The 21,546-nt window shown below is 44.8% G+C and overlaps 1 protein-coding gene across 1 annotated transcript in view; it reads right to left on the reverse strand.

The window, feature by feature from the left end:
* Positions 1 to 240: 240 nt before the first annotated feature.
* NUP153 (nucleoporin 153) overlaps positions 241 to 21,546 on the reverse strand; it is a 92,273-nt gene continuing 70,967 nt past the window's right edge. Inside the window, exons 15-22 of the mRNA XM_077269942.1 lie at positions 21,082 to 21,198; positions 19,826 to 20,428; positions 18,869 to 19,060; positions 17,951 to 18,712; positions 3,384 to 4,343; positions 2,047 to 2,304; positions 1,121 to 1,274; positions 241 to 393 (exon numbers count right to left, since the gene is read on the reverse strand). Of these exons, the coding sequence (XP_077126057.1) occupies positions 321 to 393; positions 1,121 to 1,274; positions 2,047 to 2,304; positions 3,384 to 4,343; positions 17,951 to 18,712; positions 18,869 to 19,060; positions 19,826 to 20,428; positions 21,082 to 21,198 (3,119 nt within the window). The 3' untranslated portion in view covers positions 241 to 320. The remainder of the gene's footprint in view (positions 394 to 1,120; positions 1,275 to 2,046; positions 2,305 to 3,383; positions 4,344 to 17,950; positions 18,713 to 18,868; positions 19,061 to 19,825; positions 20,429 to 21,081; positions 21,199 to 21,546) is intronic.

Below are 21,546 nucleotides of genomic sequence, written 5' to 3' on the forward strand. Positions count from 1 at the left end.
AAAAGCCATTCGCTGTGCAGGCTATATTTGCTTGTATAGCCAGATCATGCCAAGTCTGGTACTAAAGTTGCTTAGGTTTTGATATTTATTTTTTCTCTTTTCAAAAATCTTCCCATTGTCACGCGTTTTAATTACAAGGAGGGATGGCATGGATTGGGGACTTCCAGCAAGTCCTTGGACATATCTGACTTCCACTAAAACACAGCATGAGGTACACTCCAGTATTTGTACAATGCGGGACACCATTTTTTAAATTTTATTCATTTCTCTAACCAAAAAAAAAAAAAGGACGAAGGATGGGCAGGAGGCAAAATATCATCCTATTTTCGCCTTCTTGCAGTCTTCATTTTTCGATTAGAAATTGCAGAAGGGGTTGACGCTCGTCCATTTGCCCTGGGGAAAAAAAATAAAACAAAATCATTTAGTCAATGGACTAATTACTGAAACAACCAAAATAACTTCAAGCAGATCATAGGATGACAGAAATATGCATCTAGAAAAACAAGTGCACCTGTACATGATAAATAGTGCCAGCAAGTCTATACTATATGCAAAGCCTGGCATCCCATGGGTTACCTGAGCTATCCTGTGACTAGTGCCATAGCACCATTACATACAGGATTTGGCCAATCACCCTTCACATTGTCACAACAATGAGAAGACATATAAAGACAGGACAGCTGTGTGACCATGAAATCCAACCATAAAAAGTACACAACATTTATTACAGTATTTGGCTGTGCCCCGCTAAGCACAGAGCGAAGTATGGTTGTGCAGGAGCGCCATTGGGGGACACTGTGGATGACGCAAGACGAATCATACGCCTGAAGCAGGGGAGGAGGATGGAATTTGCGACCAGTGACGCCCATCAGACCATATGAGGTCATAGTATAAGGCACTTTAGGGGCTAAGCAGAGGGAGTTGGGGACTCCTAGCATCTTCCAGCAATACTGTAAAATGGGCGGTAAATGTGGTGGCAGTGCTTTATATTGAGAAAACCTAGTGACCGGTTTGCTTTACAGTAGCATGAACAAGAAGTTCTCATCACTTAGCTGTCCTTCACTTGATGTGCTCATTTACCTTCATATTGCTGTGCAGTTATCCAACGCCATATACTTACCCCATGTTAAATGCGGGGGGCTGGTTAAAGACAAATCCAGAGTTTGCAGGCTGCGCTGGGGCAGCGGCAGAATTCACACCAAACTGGAACACTCCTGGAGTACTTCCAGGCGCCGTAAAGTTGAAGTTTGAGCTTCCAAATTGAAAGCCAGAGCCTGAAAGACAACAGTTGTGGAATAATTTATTATATAGACCAAAGACACTTGTTTTCAGCATTCAATCCAAAGTTGTGACATAGTACCACGTGAGATAAATAGATTGTAAGATGCGTGGCATCCTGTGTTATTTTGGCTTTCCATGTTCTCAACATGGAAAAATTATATTACGCCCCTCAATTTCAATTACATCTGGTGTATACACTGGCCTGACAACATTTTAGATCTATGACTAGTCCTACCAGGGCTGCTGAGTCAAAAACTTCCACGGTAGGTATAACTGACCTTACTAGAACCCAAAATACAGCGTGGTGAGGAAAGCTAGTCACATGGTAATTCTTTAGGCTTGTCAGCGGGAAAAAATACTTTAAAGTTTACCAATTAACAAGGAAAGAGGGAAAAAAAGAAAAGAAAAAGGCTTCATACAAATTGCTGCAGTTGCCAATCTATGAAGAAAAAAATGTCTGCAATAAAAATCCTTTGCAATAAAAATCCTTTACAATAAAAATATAGTGTGAACTGATGGAATATGTGTTGGACTGAAAGGTCTGGTCACAAGCACCCTCTAAGAGATACATAAATATGGGATATCCTTTGGAGAAATGTTCATGGTAGGGCAGATCTCACTGAGCCCCGAAATAGAACTGTACTGAGTGGCATCACATGAGTTCAGGCCTTGGAAATGAAAAACATTCACCATTTTCACCACTGTGCTGTTTTCATGGAGATCAGCTTTCACCAATACCTTTGACCCTCACAGCCTGTCACTTACCACTAGGGGGAGCTGTACTGGATCCAAAAGCAGGTTGAGAGTTTTGCTGCCCAAAGACTGGTGTCTGGACATTGCTAGCCAATGATCCAAAAGCAGGGACGTTCTGAGAAGTACTGGGAAACAAAGTAGAGGATGTTGATGAGCCAAAGGTCGGGGCGGCATTTGTCTGGCTGGCAGGTTTCCCAAACGCTGGTACAGGGTTGGCAGCGGCAGCAGGAGCAGCAGCTGCACCGAAGATAAAGGGAGTGGAGTTGGTACCTGGTGGTGGGGGGGGGGAACAAATGTCATTAGGCTCATTTGTCACCTTGTAATTTCTAATGGCATATTCATAGCATCATAGCATTGTATATGTAGTGAAAACGATAACGAGGTACTGAGCTTATCTAATAAAAGTTTTCATAATGTCAGGAAAAAAATAAGGTTAAAACCAGCAGATTAGTGGCTGATTGTGCTCATGAAAGGGTTAAGCCCCATAATGAGAAATGGGTCAAACTGCAAGTTACTAGTTGTCAAACACTTGGTATTGAGAATCCTCTTCATAGACACAATTCTATATCCTTCACAGGGTACAACCTAAATGCCCAGATGAGTGCCGCAAATGTCACAAGGAGTCCGAGAACTTTTTTTTTGTCTTTCATCTCCTAAGGGATTGGCCAGAGATTAAGGAACACTGGACCCACGTGGTTCACTTGCTACACAAACATATGGGAATCTCTATCACAGATTATCCTAAGGGTCCTTTCAGACTGCAGTCTAGCACCCATGCGATGGCCCGGTTAAGGCTTACGTCTGAACCCCCCGCAAAATGGAATTCATATATATGCGCTGACGGGGCCATAGATTAGAATGGTGCCGACACCGCGAACATGTGCTCTGCTGTGCATAATTTTCATGCAAGAGCTGTAGCAGACAGACAGCATGCGAGGATCCACCTCCAGGGGGCATATATGCCTAAAATGATGCACATCAGGGAGTGCGCTTGCTCTGCCGGCACCATTATAGTATATGGCCCAGTCAGCGAATTTGTACGAATCCAGTTTTGCAGGGGGTTCAGATGTAAGATCCTACAGGGTGACTGAATACATAGGATGTATTCACATATGTTTCACCATTACTCGTCTTGGAGAAGTTGCTGGGTGGGGTCTATGCATGCTTCCTGTGTAGGCAATGTGGTCTCTGGGGTTCAGATGTTCAGAAACACGTTTAGCACATATTGAACCACAGAGTACAATCTCATTTACCGATATACAAACTTCCCATTGACACCTAAGGGTATGTGCACAGTCTTTTTGTTGTTTTCATAACCCTATACTGAAATCTTCTAGAATGGAGTTTACCTGTTACACTTGACGTGTTTGCTCCTGTGAAGTTAAAGCTTGGGGCTGCTTGTGTTGTACTCTGAGCACCCGCTCCAAAGACAAACGGTGCTGCAGCAGCTGGGGCTGTGCTTGTGGAGGTCACTGCCGGTTGACTTTCTTGTCCAGAGAAAACAAAGCTAGACTTGCATTCATTCGGATTGCCAAACAAAGTAGTGCTTGCTGTGGTGGCAGACTGTCCGAAAACAAAGGGTGAGCTTGAAGAGTTGGTTGATAGACTTGAGTTACCAAACAAACTGCTGGAACTTGCCGATGTGTTGGTGGAAGCTGCGGCTCCAAAGACACTGCTGGCACTAGTTATATTTACAGGGGCCGCACTGCCAAACACACTGCTGGCAATAGTTGTATTTACAGGGGCCGCACCGCCAAACACACTGCTGGCACTAGTTGTATTTAAAGGGGCCGCACTGCCAAACACACTGCTGGCACTAGTCGTATTTACAGGGGCCGCACTGCCAAACACACTGCTGGCACTAGTCGTATTTACAGGGGCCGCACTGCCAAACACACTGCTGGCACTAGTCGTATTTACAGGGGCCGCACTGCCAAACACACTGCTGGAGCTGGACGCAGCGACAGAAGGAGCTGCACTTCCAAATATTGTGCTGGAATTTGTTGGCGCGTTCAAAGCTGTTGCACTACCCAACAGACTGCTGGAAGCAGTGGGAGCGGGTAATGCAGCAGGGGTGCTAAACCCAGTACTGGTGGGAGCACTAGCCGGAGTTGTGGTGCCAAAGCCACCGGAAGCAGATGTGCTGCCAGACTGCACAGCACTTCCAAATATTCCACTGCTGCCTGCCTGGGTGCTGCTGGGCTGCTGAACACTGCCAAATGCACTGCCAGAACTTCCAATACTGCTTGGCGGGGGTGCTGTAGAGGATCCATTGTTGGAAAATCCAAATCCAAACGGCTTTGTGGTTCCTGTGTATGCAAAACGGAGAAAGCGAGACAAACTTAGAGCAACTCTGATCAAACTAAGGTTCAGCATTGCATTACCCTGAGCACTTCTTACAGCAGTAACTCAGTACATTAATAAGGAAGCCTTTTATTACTGGCACATGAAAAACCACGACAGACAAGATTCTGACTTTAATGACATTATCAGTCACGGTTCAGTATCGGGCTCTAATGGTTTAGGTTCCCTGACGGAGCGGTCACACTGCAATATCATCACTTGTGGTTATGTACTAAGTTTGGCATTGAATTGCTCCTGTGTTACAGGATTGGAGCGCCCCGTACAGGAAACCTCTTTCTTACCGAGTACCCACAATGTCTTACTCCATTTGTTATTCTACTAAGTGTAAGAAAACACTCCATAAACAAGGCTGGAGCTTTTTATTTGACAGAAATGCCTTAAAGAGGATCAGCTTGGTTTTTCATGTGCAAGTAAAGACATGGTCATAATGGCTCTGTTAGATTATATTGATACTAGGGATGAGCGAATAGCTTCGGATAAGCCCTTTTCCAAATAGCAATAGCACTTACCGAATATAGCTGCCTTGGGAACCTGGATACCTGGAGCGCTGCCGATAATCAGCTGTTCAGTGCAGTCCCAACACATGTATGGAGAGCCTGTGTGCTGTGACTGTCTCACATGCAGCTGATTATCGGGAGCGCTCCAGGTATCCAGGATGCCGAAGGCAGCTATTTGGGAAGTGCTATAGCTATTTGGATAAGCAATTATCCGAAGCTAGTCGATCAACCCTAATAGATACCTTCAGTGAAGAAATCTACATGGTGCTTGTTCTTAATCCACATGTGACGTTTGGGATTAAGCCGATATCAAACTGCACAAGTGCCATTACCAGCGCCATGTTACTGAAAACCGAAGGGAGATCAATCTGCGCAAGAGCCGCCGTGGTGAGAACAGCACCGGTGCCAACTTTCAAACAGGTGGCAGGTACAGACACTGCAGGCAGGCATCAAAGACCCCTCTCGCAGGCCCACCCTATGTACCTAAAGCTTATTACAGCAAATCGTTTAACTTCCGGGTGCCATTAAAACTATGAGTTCCAGGTCTGCCAGCTAAGGTGGCCTATTAGGTCTTTCATAAGCAGAGGCTAAAAGACTTACTGCCAGTGTAAAACTAAGGGTACCGTCACACAGTGGCATTTTTATCGCAACGACGGCACGATTCGTGACGTTCTAGCGATATCGTTACGATCTCGCAGTGTCTGACACGCTACTGCGATCAGGCACCCAGCTGAGAATCGTACGTCGTAGCACATCGTTTGAAACTTTCTTTCGTCGCTGGATCTCCCGCTGTCATCGCTGGATCGTTGTGTGTGACAGCGATCCAGCGATGCGTTCGCTGGTAACCAGGGTAAACATCGGGTTACTAAGCGCAGGGCCGCGCTTAGTAACCCGATGTTTACCGTGGTTACCAGCGTAAAAGTAAAAAAAAACAAACCGTACATACTCACCATCTGATGTCCGTCCGGTCCCTTGCAGTCTGCTTCCCGCTCTGACTGTCTGCCGGCCGGAAAGTGAGAGCAGATCACAGCGGTGACGTCGCCGCTGTGATCTGCTTTCACTTTACGGCGGCACTCAGTCACAGCGGGAAGCAGACGGCAAGGGACCTGACGGACATCAGATGGCGAGTATGTACGGTTTTTTTTTTTTTACTTTTACGCTGGTAACCACGGTAAACATCGGGTTACTAAGCGCGGCCCTGCGCTTAGTAACCCGATGTTTACCCTGGTTACCCGGGGACTTCGGCATCGCTCCAGCGCCGTGATTGCACAGTGTGACCGCAGTCTACGACGCTGGAGCGATAATCATACGACGCTGCGACGTCACGGATCGTGCCGTCGTAGCGATTAAAATGGCACTGTGTGACGGTACCCTAAGGGTGCTTTCACAATGCGCTTATCTTAAGGTTTGTGGGTCCCATTGGGGTATATGTGCAAACCATCACGTAAAATGAGACTCGGGCATACGACCCAGGCCATGGACTACAATGGTGCGGTCAGAGCACTTGTGCACCATTTTATGGCGTATACACCTACTGGAGGCGGTCACTCAGACAGAGTCTACTACATCTGGGTGTCCGCATTCAGCAGCTGGATAACCCTGAAAATGATGCACGTCGGAGCACTCATTTGCTCTGCATATGTTAGAATCCAGTTTTGCAGAGGGGTTCAGACACAAGCCCCGACAGGACCCACGATCGTAAAGATCAGCGCAATGTGAAAGCACCCTAACAGTTGCAATACCGTGCAACACATGAGTATTGCTGTGTATTAGATCAGCAATCACAATAGTCAGCGTTCAAATCTCATGGTAGAAGAACATGGGAACACAGAACAGTGCTTTGCCATTAAAAAGGGCTTTATGTAAAACCAAATATAAATAACGCAACTAGCATCGCCTTGTCTGGCACGACTCAAAACTATCACAGTATATAACCAGAGGGAAAAAAATGCTACTTTTTCCTCCCTCAACTCACACACCGTGGAATAACAAGCGATCAAAATATTGCATGTAGAGACAGATGATTAAGGTTAACTGTCCTAAATGCAGGATTGGATACTTGCTTTAGTATTGCTGACGGATAAGCGGAGCAACATGTATGTGCCCCTTGGGCCAGTCCCCTGTAGATACTTATGAGCAGTTCAGCACGTTTTACTGGCTGCAATAGAGGCAGAATCATGGGAAGGGGCTTTGCTCTCTTCTGATTTTCAGATAAAATATTTCTTCAGTCCAGTAGGTGGCACCATCACCATGCTCAGCCTCCACAGCTCGTTACAGGAAGATAAATGTTATGCATTCATTTGTTTGTGTAGTAGGATTATATCAGGGCATAAAACAAACATTCAAAGATTGAAAAAACAATGGGGCCTGGTCAGGAAGGCCAAGACTGGCTGCAAAGAAAAGGGGTCAAGGAACTGCATAAGTAGACTAATTACTTAAAGGGAAGGTGCCACCAGTTTTCTTGTATTTTTTTTTTTTGTAAAATTAAGCTTAAAATAGTAAATAAAATGTATTAATGCAATGTTTGCAAACATTCCTATATGAAAAATATTATATATTTTCTTACAAATATATATATTTACCACTAGGGGGAGCATTTTCCGTTTTAGACCTCAAGCAGCTATAGTGAGACTTACCAGCTTTACTGTTAGCTGGAAAATTGGGGCAGTAACTGCTGACATCACCATTTCCCTCCCCTTTTGGGTGGTCTAATATCCCTGGGGCAGAATGAAGAGCAGCATCACAGGGCAGCGCCATTTTGTGTGTGACTGCCCTGTGATCTGCTGTCACCAGCAGTTACTGCATCAGAAACACAGCTTGTTTACAGAGGAGCAGAAGATGGTGGACTCAGCAGCATGGTGGACTGGAGGAAGGGTGAAGTGGTGTGTGTGTTAAGGCCCCGTCTCACATAGCGAGATCGCTGCTGAGTCACTAGTTTTGTGACGCAACAGCGACCTCAGTAGCGATCTCGCTATGTGTGACACGTACCAGCGATCAGGCCCCTGCTGCGAGATCGCTGGTCGTGTCGGAATGGCCTGGACCTTTTTTTGGTCGTTGAGGTCCCGCTGACATCGCTGAATCGGTGTGTGTGACACCGATCCAGCGATGTCTTCACTGGTAACCAGGGTAAACATCGGGTTACTAAGCGCAGGGCCGTGCTTAGTAACCCAATGTTTACCGTGGTTACCAGCGTAAATGTAAAAAAAACCAAACACTACATACTCACCATCTGTTGCCCGTCAGGTCCCTTGCCGTCTGCTTCCTGCTCTGACTGCCGCCGTAAAGTGAGAGCACAGTAGTGACGTCACCGCTGCGCTCTGCTCTCACTGTACGGCGGCTCAGTCAGAGCAGGAAGCAGACGGCAAGGGACCTGACGGGCAACAGATGGTGAGTATGTAGTGTTTGGTTTTTTTGGTAACCAGGGTAAACATCGGGTTACTAAGCGCGGCCCTGCGCTTAGTAACCCGATGTTTACCCTGGTTACCCGGGTGCTGCAGGGGGACTTCGGCATCGTTGAAGACAGTTTCAACGATGCCGAAGTCGTTCCCCTGATCGTTGGTCGCTGGAGAGAGCTGTCTGTGTGACAGCTCCCCAGCGACCACACAGCGACACAACAGCGACGCTGCAGCGATCAGCATCGTTGTCTGTATCGCTGCAGCGTCGCTGTGTGTGACGGGGCCTTTAGTGATGTGTCGTTCGTGAACGAGCCAATACAAAGAGCCGGCTCCCTGCTGTGAATGAAAGGAGTCTGCTCTGCAGCGTGAGTGAGCCGAGTCTTTTTTTTTTTCTCTTTCTTGTCTGGGCCTGGCAGCTTCTCAGATTCAGCCAGTGAAGTGTGACTGTGACTCCTGTGGGAGGAGCAGACAGCAGAGAGGAAGAGTGGAGTCTGTGGACTGTAAATAAATGCATGTGAGTTACCATGTGACCCAAATAAAGGGGCAATATTACACTGGCTTGAGTGGCTTCCTCCCTGGTATGTGACTGTGTAGGAGGAATGACAAATTGTATGTTCATCATCATCATCTGCAATGACCTGTGAGTTACCTTTTGTCCCAAATAAAGATACACTTTACTGTGGCCTCATCCATGGCATATATACATATATGGTACTAGATGGTGGCCCGATTCTAACGCATCGGGTATTCTAGAATATGCATGTCCACGTAGTATATTGCCCAGTCACGTAGTATATTGCCCAGTCACGTAGTATATTGCCCAGTCACGTAGTATATTGCCCAGCCACGTAGTATATTGCCCAGTCACATAGTATATTGCCCAGCCACATAGTATATTGCCCAGACACGTATGTAAGAGGTTAAAAAAAGAGTTAAAATAAAAAATAAACATATACTCACCTTCCGAGGGAGCCCTTGTAGTCCTGTCGCCTGTGTGCGGTGCACGCGGCAGCTTCCTGTCCCAGGGTTGGATGCACGCAGGACCTGTGATGACGTCGCGGTCACATGACCGTGACGTCATGGAAGGTCCTTCTCGCATACCATCCTTGGCACTGGAGCCTGCCGCTTGCACTGCCGAGGAGAGGACGCGACAACGGAAGGGTAAGCATAGCAGGCTTTTTTTATTATTTTTAACATTACATTTTTTTTTTTACTATTGATGTCGCATAGGCAGCATCAATAGTAAAAAGTTTGGGACACAGGGTTAATAGCAGCGGTTACGGAGTGCGTTAAACACGGCATAATGCGGTCCGTTACCGCCGGCATTACCCTATGTGAGCGCTGACTGGAGGGGAGTATGAAGCGGGCACTGACTGCGGGGAGGAAGGAGCGGCCATTTTTCCGCCGGACTGTGTCGGTCGTTGATTGGTCGTGGCTGTCTGTGCGGCCTCTCCGGGGTCTGTGCGGGACCGTGGGTGGTCTGTACGGCCTGCCGGGGGTCTTTGTGTCTGTGCAGGCATCATCCGATTGGACTACAAGTCCCATCGGACGATGCCTGCTACACTGACAGTGATTGACACATTAGCCAATGATGGGACAGTAGTAGTCCCATCATCCGGCTTATGTGTTGAATATATATATAAAAAAAAAATACTCCATACATGCTACATACATACATACATACATACTACATTCATACTCCATACATACATACTACATACATACAGTACATTCATACATTACATACATGATATACATATAGACATACAGTACATATAACAGTATATACTCACCGTTACTTGTCACTGTTCCCTGAAGCCAGTGTCATCTGTAAAAAATATGAAAAAAACACAAACACCCAATATACTACCTGTCCGCAGAAATCCACGAGTGTCCCACGACGATCTCCCGTGGAGAGCAGCAGCATCAGATAAAAAACCGCATCCGGCGGGAAAAAACGGATCCGACGAAAAAACCGGATCCGGCGACAAAAAAAACGGATCTGATGAAAAAAAAACCGGATCCGGGAGAAAAACGGATCCGGCGGGAGAAAACCGGATCCGGCGGGAAAAACGGATCCGGCGGGAAAAACCGGATCCGGCGGGAAAAAAACGGATCCGGCGGGGGAAAAAACGGATCCGGCAGGAAAAAATGGATCTGGCGGGAAAAAATGGATCCGGCGGGAAAAAAACCAGCATGCGCTGCCAAAACTCCGCCCCCTCCTTCCAGACTTCAGAATGGGCAGCAGATGTGTTGAAAAACTGCATCTGCTGCCCACGTCGGGCACAAATTTCACAACGTGCGTCGGTACGTAGGCCCGCCGCATAGCGACGGACCCGTACCGACGCAAGTGTGAAAGAGGTCTTTATGAGCGTTGAATTAAAAAAAAAAAAAAAAAAAGAAGAGAAAAAAACGGCGTGGGCTCCCGTGCAATTTTCTGCGCCAGAGGGGGAAAGCCGAAGGCCGGGGGCCAATATTTGTAGCCTGCTATGAATATCAGCCCGCAGCTGTCTGCGTAGCCTTTACTGGCTATTAAAATAGGGGTACCGCAAAAAAAAAAAAAATGACGTGGGGTCCCCCTATATTTTATAGTCAGAAAGGCTACGCAGACAGCTGCGGGCTGATATTCATAGTCTAGAGGGGGGCCATGGATCTTTCCTTCCTGCCGTCATTGTGTTCCTGGAGCCCCTGGAGAGCAGTCGCATTATCTGATGCTGCTGCTCTCCATGGGAGATCGTCGTGGGACATTCGTGGATTTCTGCGGACAGGGAATATATTGGTTGTTTGTTTTTTTCATATTTTTTACAGATGACACTGGCTTCGGGGAACAAAATGACAAGTAATGGTGAGTATGTAATCTATGTTTAATGTAATGTATGCAGGTAGCATGTATGCAGGTAGCATGTATGCAGGTAGCATTTTTTTTTTTTTTATTCAACACATTAGCCGGATGATGGGACTATTACTGTCCCATCATTGGCTAATGTGTCAATCACTGTCAGTGTAGCAGGCATCGTCTGATGGGACTTGTAGTCCCATCGGACGATGCTTGCACACACGCATAGAGACCCCCCCACGCCGCACAGAGAGGGAGAGCGACACAGGGGGAGAGTGCAGCTTACCGGAGATCACTGGGACTGTGTGCAAGTGGGGAGGCGGAGACATAGCAGGAGAAGCACCCAGGGAGGTTAGCCTGTGAGAGCAGAGGATGTCTGCTCAGAACGTGCAGTGCTTGGAATACAGAGGAGCAGGGAGATAAATCACCCGCACTCTCCACGCTCCGGCTCCAGTCAGCGCTTCTGTCCTGCAGCGAGAGAGAGCAAGTGGAGCTGGGCAGATAGCACTGGGCTATAGTAAAATGGCGGCTAGTCACACCTACAGCAGTGAATTGTGCAGCCCACAGAGGCGTGCCCAGCTCACTGCTAATGTGGCTGCAATGTTGGAGATAGGAGATAATAGACCGGCACTGACCCTATGTCCATGGGGTTCCGTAAAATGACACTGCTAGTGTCGTGCTACTGCTGTGAAACCAAGATGTCAGCCCCCAGTTCCTTCTTTCTACTGGTATAACACACAAAATCTGTTTTACATGCATTCAAATCTTGGTTATAACAGCATGTTATGCTACATTACATTGATTAATGAATGATCTACAAACGCGGTACCTTACCTTTAAGTTATAACAGCATCAAACCAAGATGAAAATACTGCTTGCAACAATCATAAGCCATGACCAAACAGAAAAAAGGGGGTCATAAATGTCTGAATTTAGATTTTGTTTTCATTAACACTTTCTATTTCTTTGACAACCCTATAAAACTCCTCCACTTCTGCAGTAAACATACTCAGACAAGGCAAAATGGAGGCAAGATACGCAGACCTGAACAAGGACAGGGCAGTTTCACCTGTGTGAATCCTCATGCCGTAGTACTGCACAAAACCTACCGGGCAGAAATATTGGAATTTTAGGTTGGGTGAAGTGCACGGGTATGTACAGTGCCTTGCGAAAATATTCGGCCCCCCTGGAACTTTTCAACCTTTTCCCACATATCATGCTTCAAAGATACCAAATGTACATTTTTAGTGAAGAATCAACAAGTGGACCACAATTGTGAAGTTGAACGAAATTTATTGGTTATTTTACATTTTTGTGGAAATTCAAAAACTGGAACGTGGGGCGTGCAATATTATTCGGCCCCTTTACTTTCAATACACCTGCTCTGTGATAGTCTCAGGGTATGTGCACAAGTAGATGGAACCCCTGCGGATTTTTCCGCACCTGTTTTGAGAAATCCGCAGGTAAAAAGCACTGCGTTTTACCTGCGGATTTACCGCGGATTTTATGCGTTTTTGTGCAGATTCCACCTGTGGTTTTACACCTGCGTATTCCTATAATTGAGCAGGTGTAAACCGCTGCAGAATCTGCACAAAGAATTGACATGCTGCGGAAAAAAACGCAGCGTTTGAGCGTTTTTTTCCGCAGCATGTGCACTGCGGATTTTGTTTTCCATAGACTTACATGGTACTGTAAACTCAGGGAAAACAGATGCAAATCCAGAGCGCCAAAACCGATGCAGATCCGCAACGTGTGCACATACCCTTAGGCTGTGTGCACGCGTTCTGCATTTTTTGCGTTTTTTCGCTATAAAAACCACGAAAAAAACGCTCACATTAAGAATCCTATTAATTGAATGCAATCCGCATTTTGTATGCACATGCTGTGTTTTTTTCCAGAGCGGAAATGCATTTCGGAAAAAAACGCAGCATGTTCATTAATTTTGCGGAATCGCGGGGATTCCGCACACATAGGAATGCATTGATCTGCTTACTTCCCGCATGGGGCTATGCCCACCATGCGGAAAGTAAGCGGATCATGTGCGGATGGTACCCAGGGTGGAGGAGAGAAGACTCTCCTCCACGGACTGGGCACCATATCCCTGTTAAAAAAAAAAAAAAATAAAAAAAAAAAAATAAATAAAAAAATAGTGATATTCTCACCTTGCGATGGCCCCCCGGAGTCCTCCCGCCTCTCAGCGGTGCATGCAGCGCCTTCCTTTCCCAGGGATGCTTTGTGTGAAGGACCTGGGATGACGTTGCGGTCAGTCATGTCACCGTGATGTCATCCCAGGTCCTTCACACAAAGCATCCCTGGGAACGGAAGCCGCCGTGTGCATCGCTGAGGAGATCGGGGGCCGTCGAAGGTGAGAATAACCATTTTTTTTTAATCATTTTTAACATTAGATCTTTTTACTATTGATGCTGCATAGGCAGCATCAATAGTAAAAAGTTGGTCACACTTGTCAAACACTATTTCACATATGTGACCAACCTGTCAATCAGTTTTCCAAGCAATGCCACAGATCACTTGGAAAACGATAGCATTCTGCAAGCTAATTACGCTTGCAAAACGCTAGTGTTTAGCGGGAAAACGCATGCCAATTCCGCATGCGTTAAACCCGCGGTAGGGAGTTCTGGAATTGCAGCGGAAATTCCAGACGTGTGCACATAGCCTTACGGTTCTGTTTGAAGCACAGAGATTTTAAAAGCCACAAGTCAATATGCCAATCTCTTAGGGGGAAAAAATTCTCATCAAATGAGTATCATAAAACAATCACAGACCGCATGTCCCATAGCACAGATATCCTTTTGTGGGTAAATTGCAGTAACAGTGATTGACATATAAACTGGAACTCTCTCACCTCTGGACTTCCTTTCTCTTGTATGGATAAGACCGTTCAATATTGGCGCTGCATCCAGGAGGGGGGCATATTCCGGCCACACACAAACCCACGCTGCCAAAAGTTTACTTAACCCCAAAATAAACAATACATTTCCCTACGCGTTTCGTTTCATTTACTCATCAGGGGAAATTTTTATGTCCTGTCCCTCCAGCTCTGTGGGGGACACTAAATGCGGGGGTAAAGAGGCAATCTCTGAAGAGCAGCGCTCGCTGCTGTTAAATAGCCCGCCGAGCTCTTACCCAGGCTCCCGGGCTGACATCATATCCTGAGCGCCCAGCGTGGAACGCATCGCTGGACCGCACGCGTCACTTCCGGTGACGTGTGCGAGTTTATTTCCATAGCAACGCGCCACAAGACCGTACCTTACATTTCAGGTCAGAGCGTCCCCGTTGCTAAGTGACTTCTGGAGTCCAGGTACAGCGCCGCATTGGACCAATAGGTTGGGGTCTCAAAAGCCACGCTATGATAAAAGAAATATATTACCCCTTACACAGTTATAAAAACGCTGATCTAGGCGTATTTCACTGTCTCATTCTACAGGGCCATTTCTTGGCTAAATAATGCTGATCCTACCAAAACCTCCTAATAGGAAGGAGAATCATTACATCAGGCATATGCAGGTAAACCAAAAAAAAAGGGGAAAACAAATAAGGGGGCCGATGGTCATAAAGATCTGGCCGTAGCGTATTAATAAAGGAGTCACAAATGTGAACTCCTCAAACCAAATGGTCCATGTTAAGACCTGAGAAGGAGAATATTGCGGAGAGATGTAGGGGGTAGGGGATACCGAATTGAGACCCAATATAAGGATTGGTGCACAGAAAAGTAGTTAGAGGAATAGTATCATGTGCGATCCCCCAGTCTTTCCCTATACGAACTCCTAGTACTTGTCACCTACCCAACAATGGAGGTTGGCACCCTAGGACAGAAAAAATGCAAGATTGGCGCCCCCATTCCACGAAGGCTGACCCTATTTATGGCTCTATCAGGCCCTAATGAGAGGAAAAAAGGCAGAAGGAAGAAATAGAATAAATATCGTGTTCTTCAAATCATTTTACCTAGCTTTCCAGGAAACAACTGTATGTTAGGATTTCATTCAAGCCTCTTGGTGTTTGCGTTTTGAGGCAGAAGATCCACTTTGTCTCACACTGTAATAACATCTGATCCCAATTTCCTCCCCTCTTGGGTGCACCAATCCTGTCAATCCCCATAAATTTTAGCTCCCGACTGTCAACATTGTGTTCATTGTTAATATGTCTGGCCAGGGGTGTAACTCTTTTTAGAGCAATGTACCTCAAATGTTCACCAACACGTCTTCTAAATTTGCGTATTGTTTTACCTATATATTCCAATCCACATGGACATACTGCTCTATAGATCACTCCTTTGGATCTGCAGTTTATGAAGTGGTATATTTGGTATTCTCTCCCCGTCACTCCACTAGAAAATTTCGATCCCACTGCAATCACAGGGCATGCTACACAACCACTACACTTATGGCACCCCTTCGGTAAACTTGGGAGCCATGTATCCTTCACCGGTGGTGAGTAGTGGCTGTGTATAAGTCTATCCCCAACAGATTTGACTTTTTTTAAAGGTGATTTTCGGGAAGAGCGCTGCTCTTCAGAGATTGCCTCTTTACCCCCACGTTTAGTGTCCCCCACAGAGCTGGAGGGACAGGACATAAAAATTTCCCCTGATGAGTAAATGAAACGAAACGCGTAGGGAAATGTATTGTTTATTTTGGGGTTAAGTAAACTTTTGGCAGCGTGGGTTTGTGTGTGGCCGGAATATGCTCCCCTCCTGGATGCAGCGCCAATATTGAACGGTCTTATCCATACCAGAGAAAGGAAGTCCAGAGGTGAGATAGTTCCAGTTTATATGTTAATCACTGTTACTGCAATTTACCCACAAAAGGATATCTGTGCTATGGGACATACGGTCTGTGATTGTTTCATGATCCTCATGTGATGAGAATTTTTCCCCTGAAGAGATTGGTATATTGACTTGTGGCTTTTAAAATCTCTGGGATATTGCGGCTTTACATTCCCATGAATGTGAATTTTTGTGAGTCCTTTATGTGTGTTTTCTTCTTTGTTGGTTATTTATACCACTTTAAGAATTATATATATTAAAAGTTAATTTTTAGGTAATAATCACACCCTGCTTTGACATACTGTTTTGGATTGGTGGACATTTAATTTTTTCTATCTTGAAGCACAGAGAGCATCATGAAGACCAAGGAACACAACAGGCAGGTCCGTGATACTGTTGTGGAGAAGTTTAAAGACGGATTTGGATACAAAATGATTTCCAAAACTTTAAACATCCCAAGGAGCAGTGTGCAAGAGATAATATTGAAATGGAAGGAGTATCATACCACTGCAAATCTACCAAGACCCAGCCATCCCTCTAAACTTTCATCTCAAACAAGGAGAAGACTGATCAGAAATGAAGCCAAGAGCTGAGGTGGGACAGTCTGTCCATAGGACAACAATCAGTCGTACACTGCACAAATCTGGCCTTTATGGAAGAGTGGCAAGAAGAAGGCCATTTCTCAAAAATATCCATAAAAAGCGTCGTTTAAAGTCTGCAACAAGCCACCTGGGAGACACACCAAACATGTGGAAGAAGGTGCTCTGGTCAGATGAAACCAAAATCGAACTTTTTGGAAATAATGCCAAACGATATGTTTGGCGTAAAGGCAACACAGCTCATCACCCTGAACACACCATCCCCACTGTCAAACATGGTGGTGGCTGCATCATGGTTTGGGCCTGCTTTTCTTCAGCAGGGACACGGAAGATGGTTAAAATTGATGGGAAGATGGATGGAGCCAAATACAGGACCATTCTTGAAGAAAACCTGTTGGAGTCTGCAAAAGACCTGAGACTGGGACGGAGATTTGTCTTCCAACAAGACAACGATCCCAAACAAAGCAAAATCTACAATGAAATGGTTCACAAATAAACATATCCAGGTGTTAGAATGGGCAAGTCAAAGTCCACACCTCAGTCCAATCGAGAATCTGTTGAAAGAGCCGAAAACTTCTGTTCACAAACGATCTCCATCAAACCTCACTGAGCTCAAGCTGTTTGCCAAGGAAGAATGGGCAAGAATTTCAGTCTCTCGATGTACAAAACTTATAGAGACATACCCCAAGCAACTTGCAGCTGTAATCACAGCAAAAGGTGGCGCAACGAAGTATTAAGTTAAAGGGGCTGAATAATATTGCACGCCCCACTGTTCAGTTTTTGAATTTCCACAAAAATTTAAAATAACCCATAAATTTCCTTCAACTTCACAATTGTGTTCCACTTGTTGTCGATTCTTCACCAAAAATTTACATTTGGTATGTTTGAAACATGATATGTCGGAAAAGGTTGAAAAGTTCCAGGGAGCCTAATACTAAATGTACAGTGCCTTGCAAAGTTTTTGCAGTGTTGGCAGGAAAACGAGGTGTAAAACACAAGCATTTTTTTCTTGCATTTTTTTTTTATTCCATTTATGTGAATGGGTAAAGTGTTGTGGAATATGTTCATGCTGAATATAGGGATTTTTGTGTACTCACAGTAAAATCCTTTTCTCCGAGCCATTCATTGGGGGACACAGCACCACAGTCTGTGTCCCCCAATGAGGCGAAGGAGAAAAATAAAATTATCAGTTGGCGAAAAACACAAAGAATTCACATTCTCCACATCTAAAAGAAACGCTTTGGCGCTTCAAATCTACAAAGAAAAAATAAGCACAGTGTGCATGAGATTTCAGAAATCTCATTCACTTTGCAGGTTCCTTAAAATGTAGCAATATTTTTCCACAACATAAATGCAACATGTGAACAAACCCCAGACAGTATTCATTCACAGGCAGCAAAGTCTGAAAGGTGCACACGAGTCATGTGGAAAAAATCAGAACTTACCTGTGGCTGGGGTAGAAAGGCCAAAAGAAAAGACTGGTTTTGCAGTCTGATCTGAATCCTTCTTCTCTGTGGCATTAGGCGCGCCAAAAGAAAAAGTGACAGATGCCGGAGCATCAGCTTTGGCCGCTTCCGGCTTACCAAACACAAATTGCTTTGGTTGTTCTCCTTCGTTCTTCGTGCCAAAAACGGATATTGCTGTTGTGCCAGTCTCTGATTTCTCATCTTTTTTTTCAAAAACAAATGGGGAAGTTGTTTCTTTTTGTTCGGTTTTACCAAATGTAAAGCTGCTTGCCACAGGAGTTTCGTTGTTCTTCGCTTCGGGCTCCTTGAAACCAAAGGACACTGCCAAATTTGATTTATCAGTAGAACTAGTAGGTTCTGAAGTCTCTGGTTTAGGGTTAGAAGCCGAGGCGCTGGGTGCAGATCCAAATGGATTGTCACCCGACAGTTTAGCAGTAGTGTCCTTTTCTGCAGGCTTACCAAAGGCAAATAAATTCGAGGTTGAACCTGAATTGGTGGTAGAACTAGGTGTCTTAAATGTAAAGCCTGTATCTTTCTTCTCATCTACAGACTTAGAAGGGGAAGAACTTAGACCAAATTTAATCTCTCCAGAAAACTTCGGAAAAGAAAATCCACCCGACTTGGATGTTAAAGAGTCCGTGGAGGAATTTGACTTAGGTTCTCCAGAGCTGGCTGAGGAGGGTAATCCAAATTTAATAGTTGGAAGTGTGGATTCGCTTGATCCAGACAAAGTACCAAAACCTAAGGAAAAAAAAAAACAATTAAAAACATTACAGTCACTACTCATTGAAACTTGTGTCCCATATCGAACAGGTAAAGAAAATAGAAAGCTATTTAATCAGGGGGGAAAAAAATAAAAGAAAAACTTTAGTGAAGTATACATCTGGCAATTCCCACCTGGTAACTCCGTTTTGCTTCCTGGTTTGGCATTCTGACAGGCGACGCATTTCACATCTTCTGCTTTGTTATTCACTAAACATACATCACAGTCCCAGGCTCCGGCTGGTTTCTTGAACTGCTCCAATAATCCAAGCACATTCTGAGGTGCAGGTGCAGAAGTTGTAAGTGTAGAAGCAGGAGCTGACATTCCTAAAAATGTAAAATAAAAAAACATCAAAATTAATGTGTATAGTTAATTTTTCAATGGCACTTTAAAAGTTTCTATCAGTTATATGTGAACTGTGTTAAAAGTTTTGTCAGGTCTCCTAAGAACAGTGTGTAACTTCGGTGCAGTCACACTTCCCCGGTATTCCCCTAGCGAGTGGCCAGTAACGAGACGGCTAGACTCCCACGCTTCTCTAAATTTTCTTCTACTCCATTTGCCTCTAGTCAACATGTGGCTGTAAGACTGCAATCGCACACAAGCAGTTATGCACCGCATTGGTCACAATTTGCCAGTCTGCAGACTTCCCCTATGAGACCAAGCAAGCCCTTTAAGTTGAGGTTTACATAGAAAAGATGATGCATACTTTGCACCAAAATCAAAGCACAGTACAATGCAACTTCAGTTCACATATAGCAGACAAGCTGCAAATGTTATCTAGATTTCGTATGGTGGGGATTCATTTTGGTGCAGTCTAGTGCAACCTCAAAAGGATAGCAAACGTGAGTAAAAAAACACACACTACAGTATCCATTTTGGTCATGCCAGTCTGGCTAGTGAGTGAGCTATATTATTTCATAGGTAAATGTCACTATGAGTGGGATTTACATATCTGGCCACTGCTAATGAATTCCATAGCAGCACACTTTATAGCTTCCTATTCCATGGTCAGTCACTCAGAAAAGGGCTTACCTATAGTATGGGTCAATGCCATGTTGAGTACTACACATTCGCACTGATTTTTTACGAACCTGGTTTAGGGGTGGTACAGGCAATGCATTTGCCATCTTCTGCTTTATTCTGCACAAGGCACACATCACACTCCCAAGATCCGATAGGTTTCCTAGCCAATTCTTCAAACTTAAGGCTTGCAGAAGTTAAGCCACTGTCAGCGGGAACTTTGGGTTTATCAGACTTTGCTGTGGGGAGTAAAAGCAGGGCCGCTTTCGCTTCAGTCCCAGGCTTGGGAGTTTCACATGCTATACATTTTGTGGATTCGGGTTTGTTTTGCACTAAACAAGTATCACAATCCCACGTCCCAGGAGCCTTTTTAAGGTGCTCTCCAAATCCTTGCACGCTTGTCAAAGTTAATGTGTTTTTAACAGTGGCGCTTGGTATTGAAGCAGCTGACTCTTTCAGGTCTCCAGCTGGCAGTTCTTTTGGCGTGCCGCAAGATGCGCATTTACTGTCCGATGCCCTGTTATCAAGTGAGCACATGGTGCAATACCAAATCCCCAAAGCCTTTTTACGGCTATCGCCGAAGGCCGCAGAGGACCGTCCAAGGGGAGAGGATGTGCTTTTAGAAGGAGTCAAAGTTGTTGTAGTCTGTTGGGAACCTGCTGAAGCAGAAAAGCCTATAATGCAATAAGAAAAATGGACTGTGAATGACAAACACTGAAATCAAATGTACGTGTAATCAATCCAAAAGAGAAGTACTATACACTGCAGAAAAACTGCAGCAGGACAGTGACGCAAAGCAGCAACCCAGAACAAGCTCTGTTATTCACAATGTTTGCAGCAAGAATGTTGTCAAAGCAAAAGCCAATCAAATAGATATGCCCTCATTCACCCAACAGAAGCTAAAGAACGTCAGTCTGGCATCTATTGGGTGGGCAAAACCAATTCATAAACCTTCAGCAAGTTCATTAAAAGCTAAGGTCAGACCTGGCAGTGTGGGTCATGTTACTGATTAGAGAACAACTTAATACATTTGTTTTTAATTTCTTTATTTTTTATTTATTTATTTATTTTTTTTTACACACAGGATTGTGACTGCCACCTGTCACTACTTTTTTAGATGCAGGCACAAATGTAAGAAAAATGGTAAAATAGTACTATAAATACTGGAAATACATTGAGACTGATCCATAATTTTTCAGCAAGAAACAGCAGGCTCCTTACATTACATAAGAGGAACAGATATGCACAACTAATATGCCAAGTGTCACAATTTTAAGTTCTGTGTCAAAGATGCATTACCGTGACCGTTTATCTTTGCATTTCTTACCTGGACTTTTCAGAATATCAAGCACACTTCCCTCTTTAAGGGTTTTTGCAGGTTTACAGAATCCACTGTATTCTTCTTCAGGCTTCTTTACATTGTTGCTATTCAAGCCAACAGGAACTTTTAATTATAGAAAAAAAAATGTAGTTGGTTATTAGGTCTTTGCTCGGGTGTAGACAGATGACACATAGGCAGGTTCACATGGAGTTTGAGACTATGATTTACTTGGCAGAAAAATCTGCAGCAGAAACATGAGACTTTTTCTAAATCTAATTGATTCAGTCCCGAAATGTGAAGTTTTTTTCCTAGGCAGAATTGAAAAGCAGGTTAGCCAATCCCACACCCCTGAAGAGACCAGGCATACTAGAACTCCATTCTTAACAGTAGTGCCAAAGATTGCAGAGTGCGGCGCTTGGCTGATCTTCGGCGATCCTACTATAATGAATGGAGAGGTAATGTGAATAATCA

This window comes from Ranitomeya variabilis, chromosome 6, assembly GCF_051348905.1.
Source record: "Ranitomeya variabilis isolate aRanVar5 chromosome 6, aRanVar5.hap1, whole genome shotgun sequence".
NCBI classification, from domain to species: Eukaryota; Metazoa; Chordata; class Amphibia; order Anura; family Dendrobatidae; genus Ranitomeya; species Ranitomeya variabilis.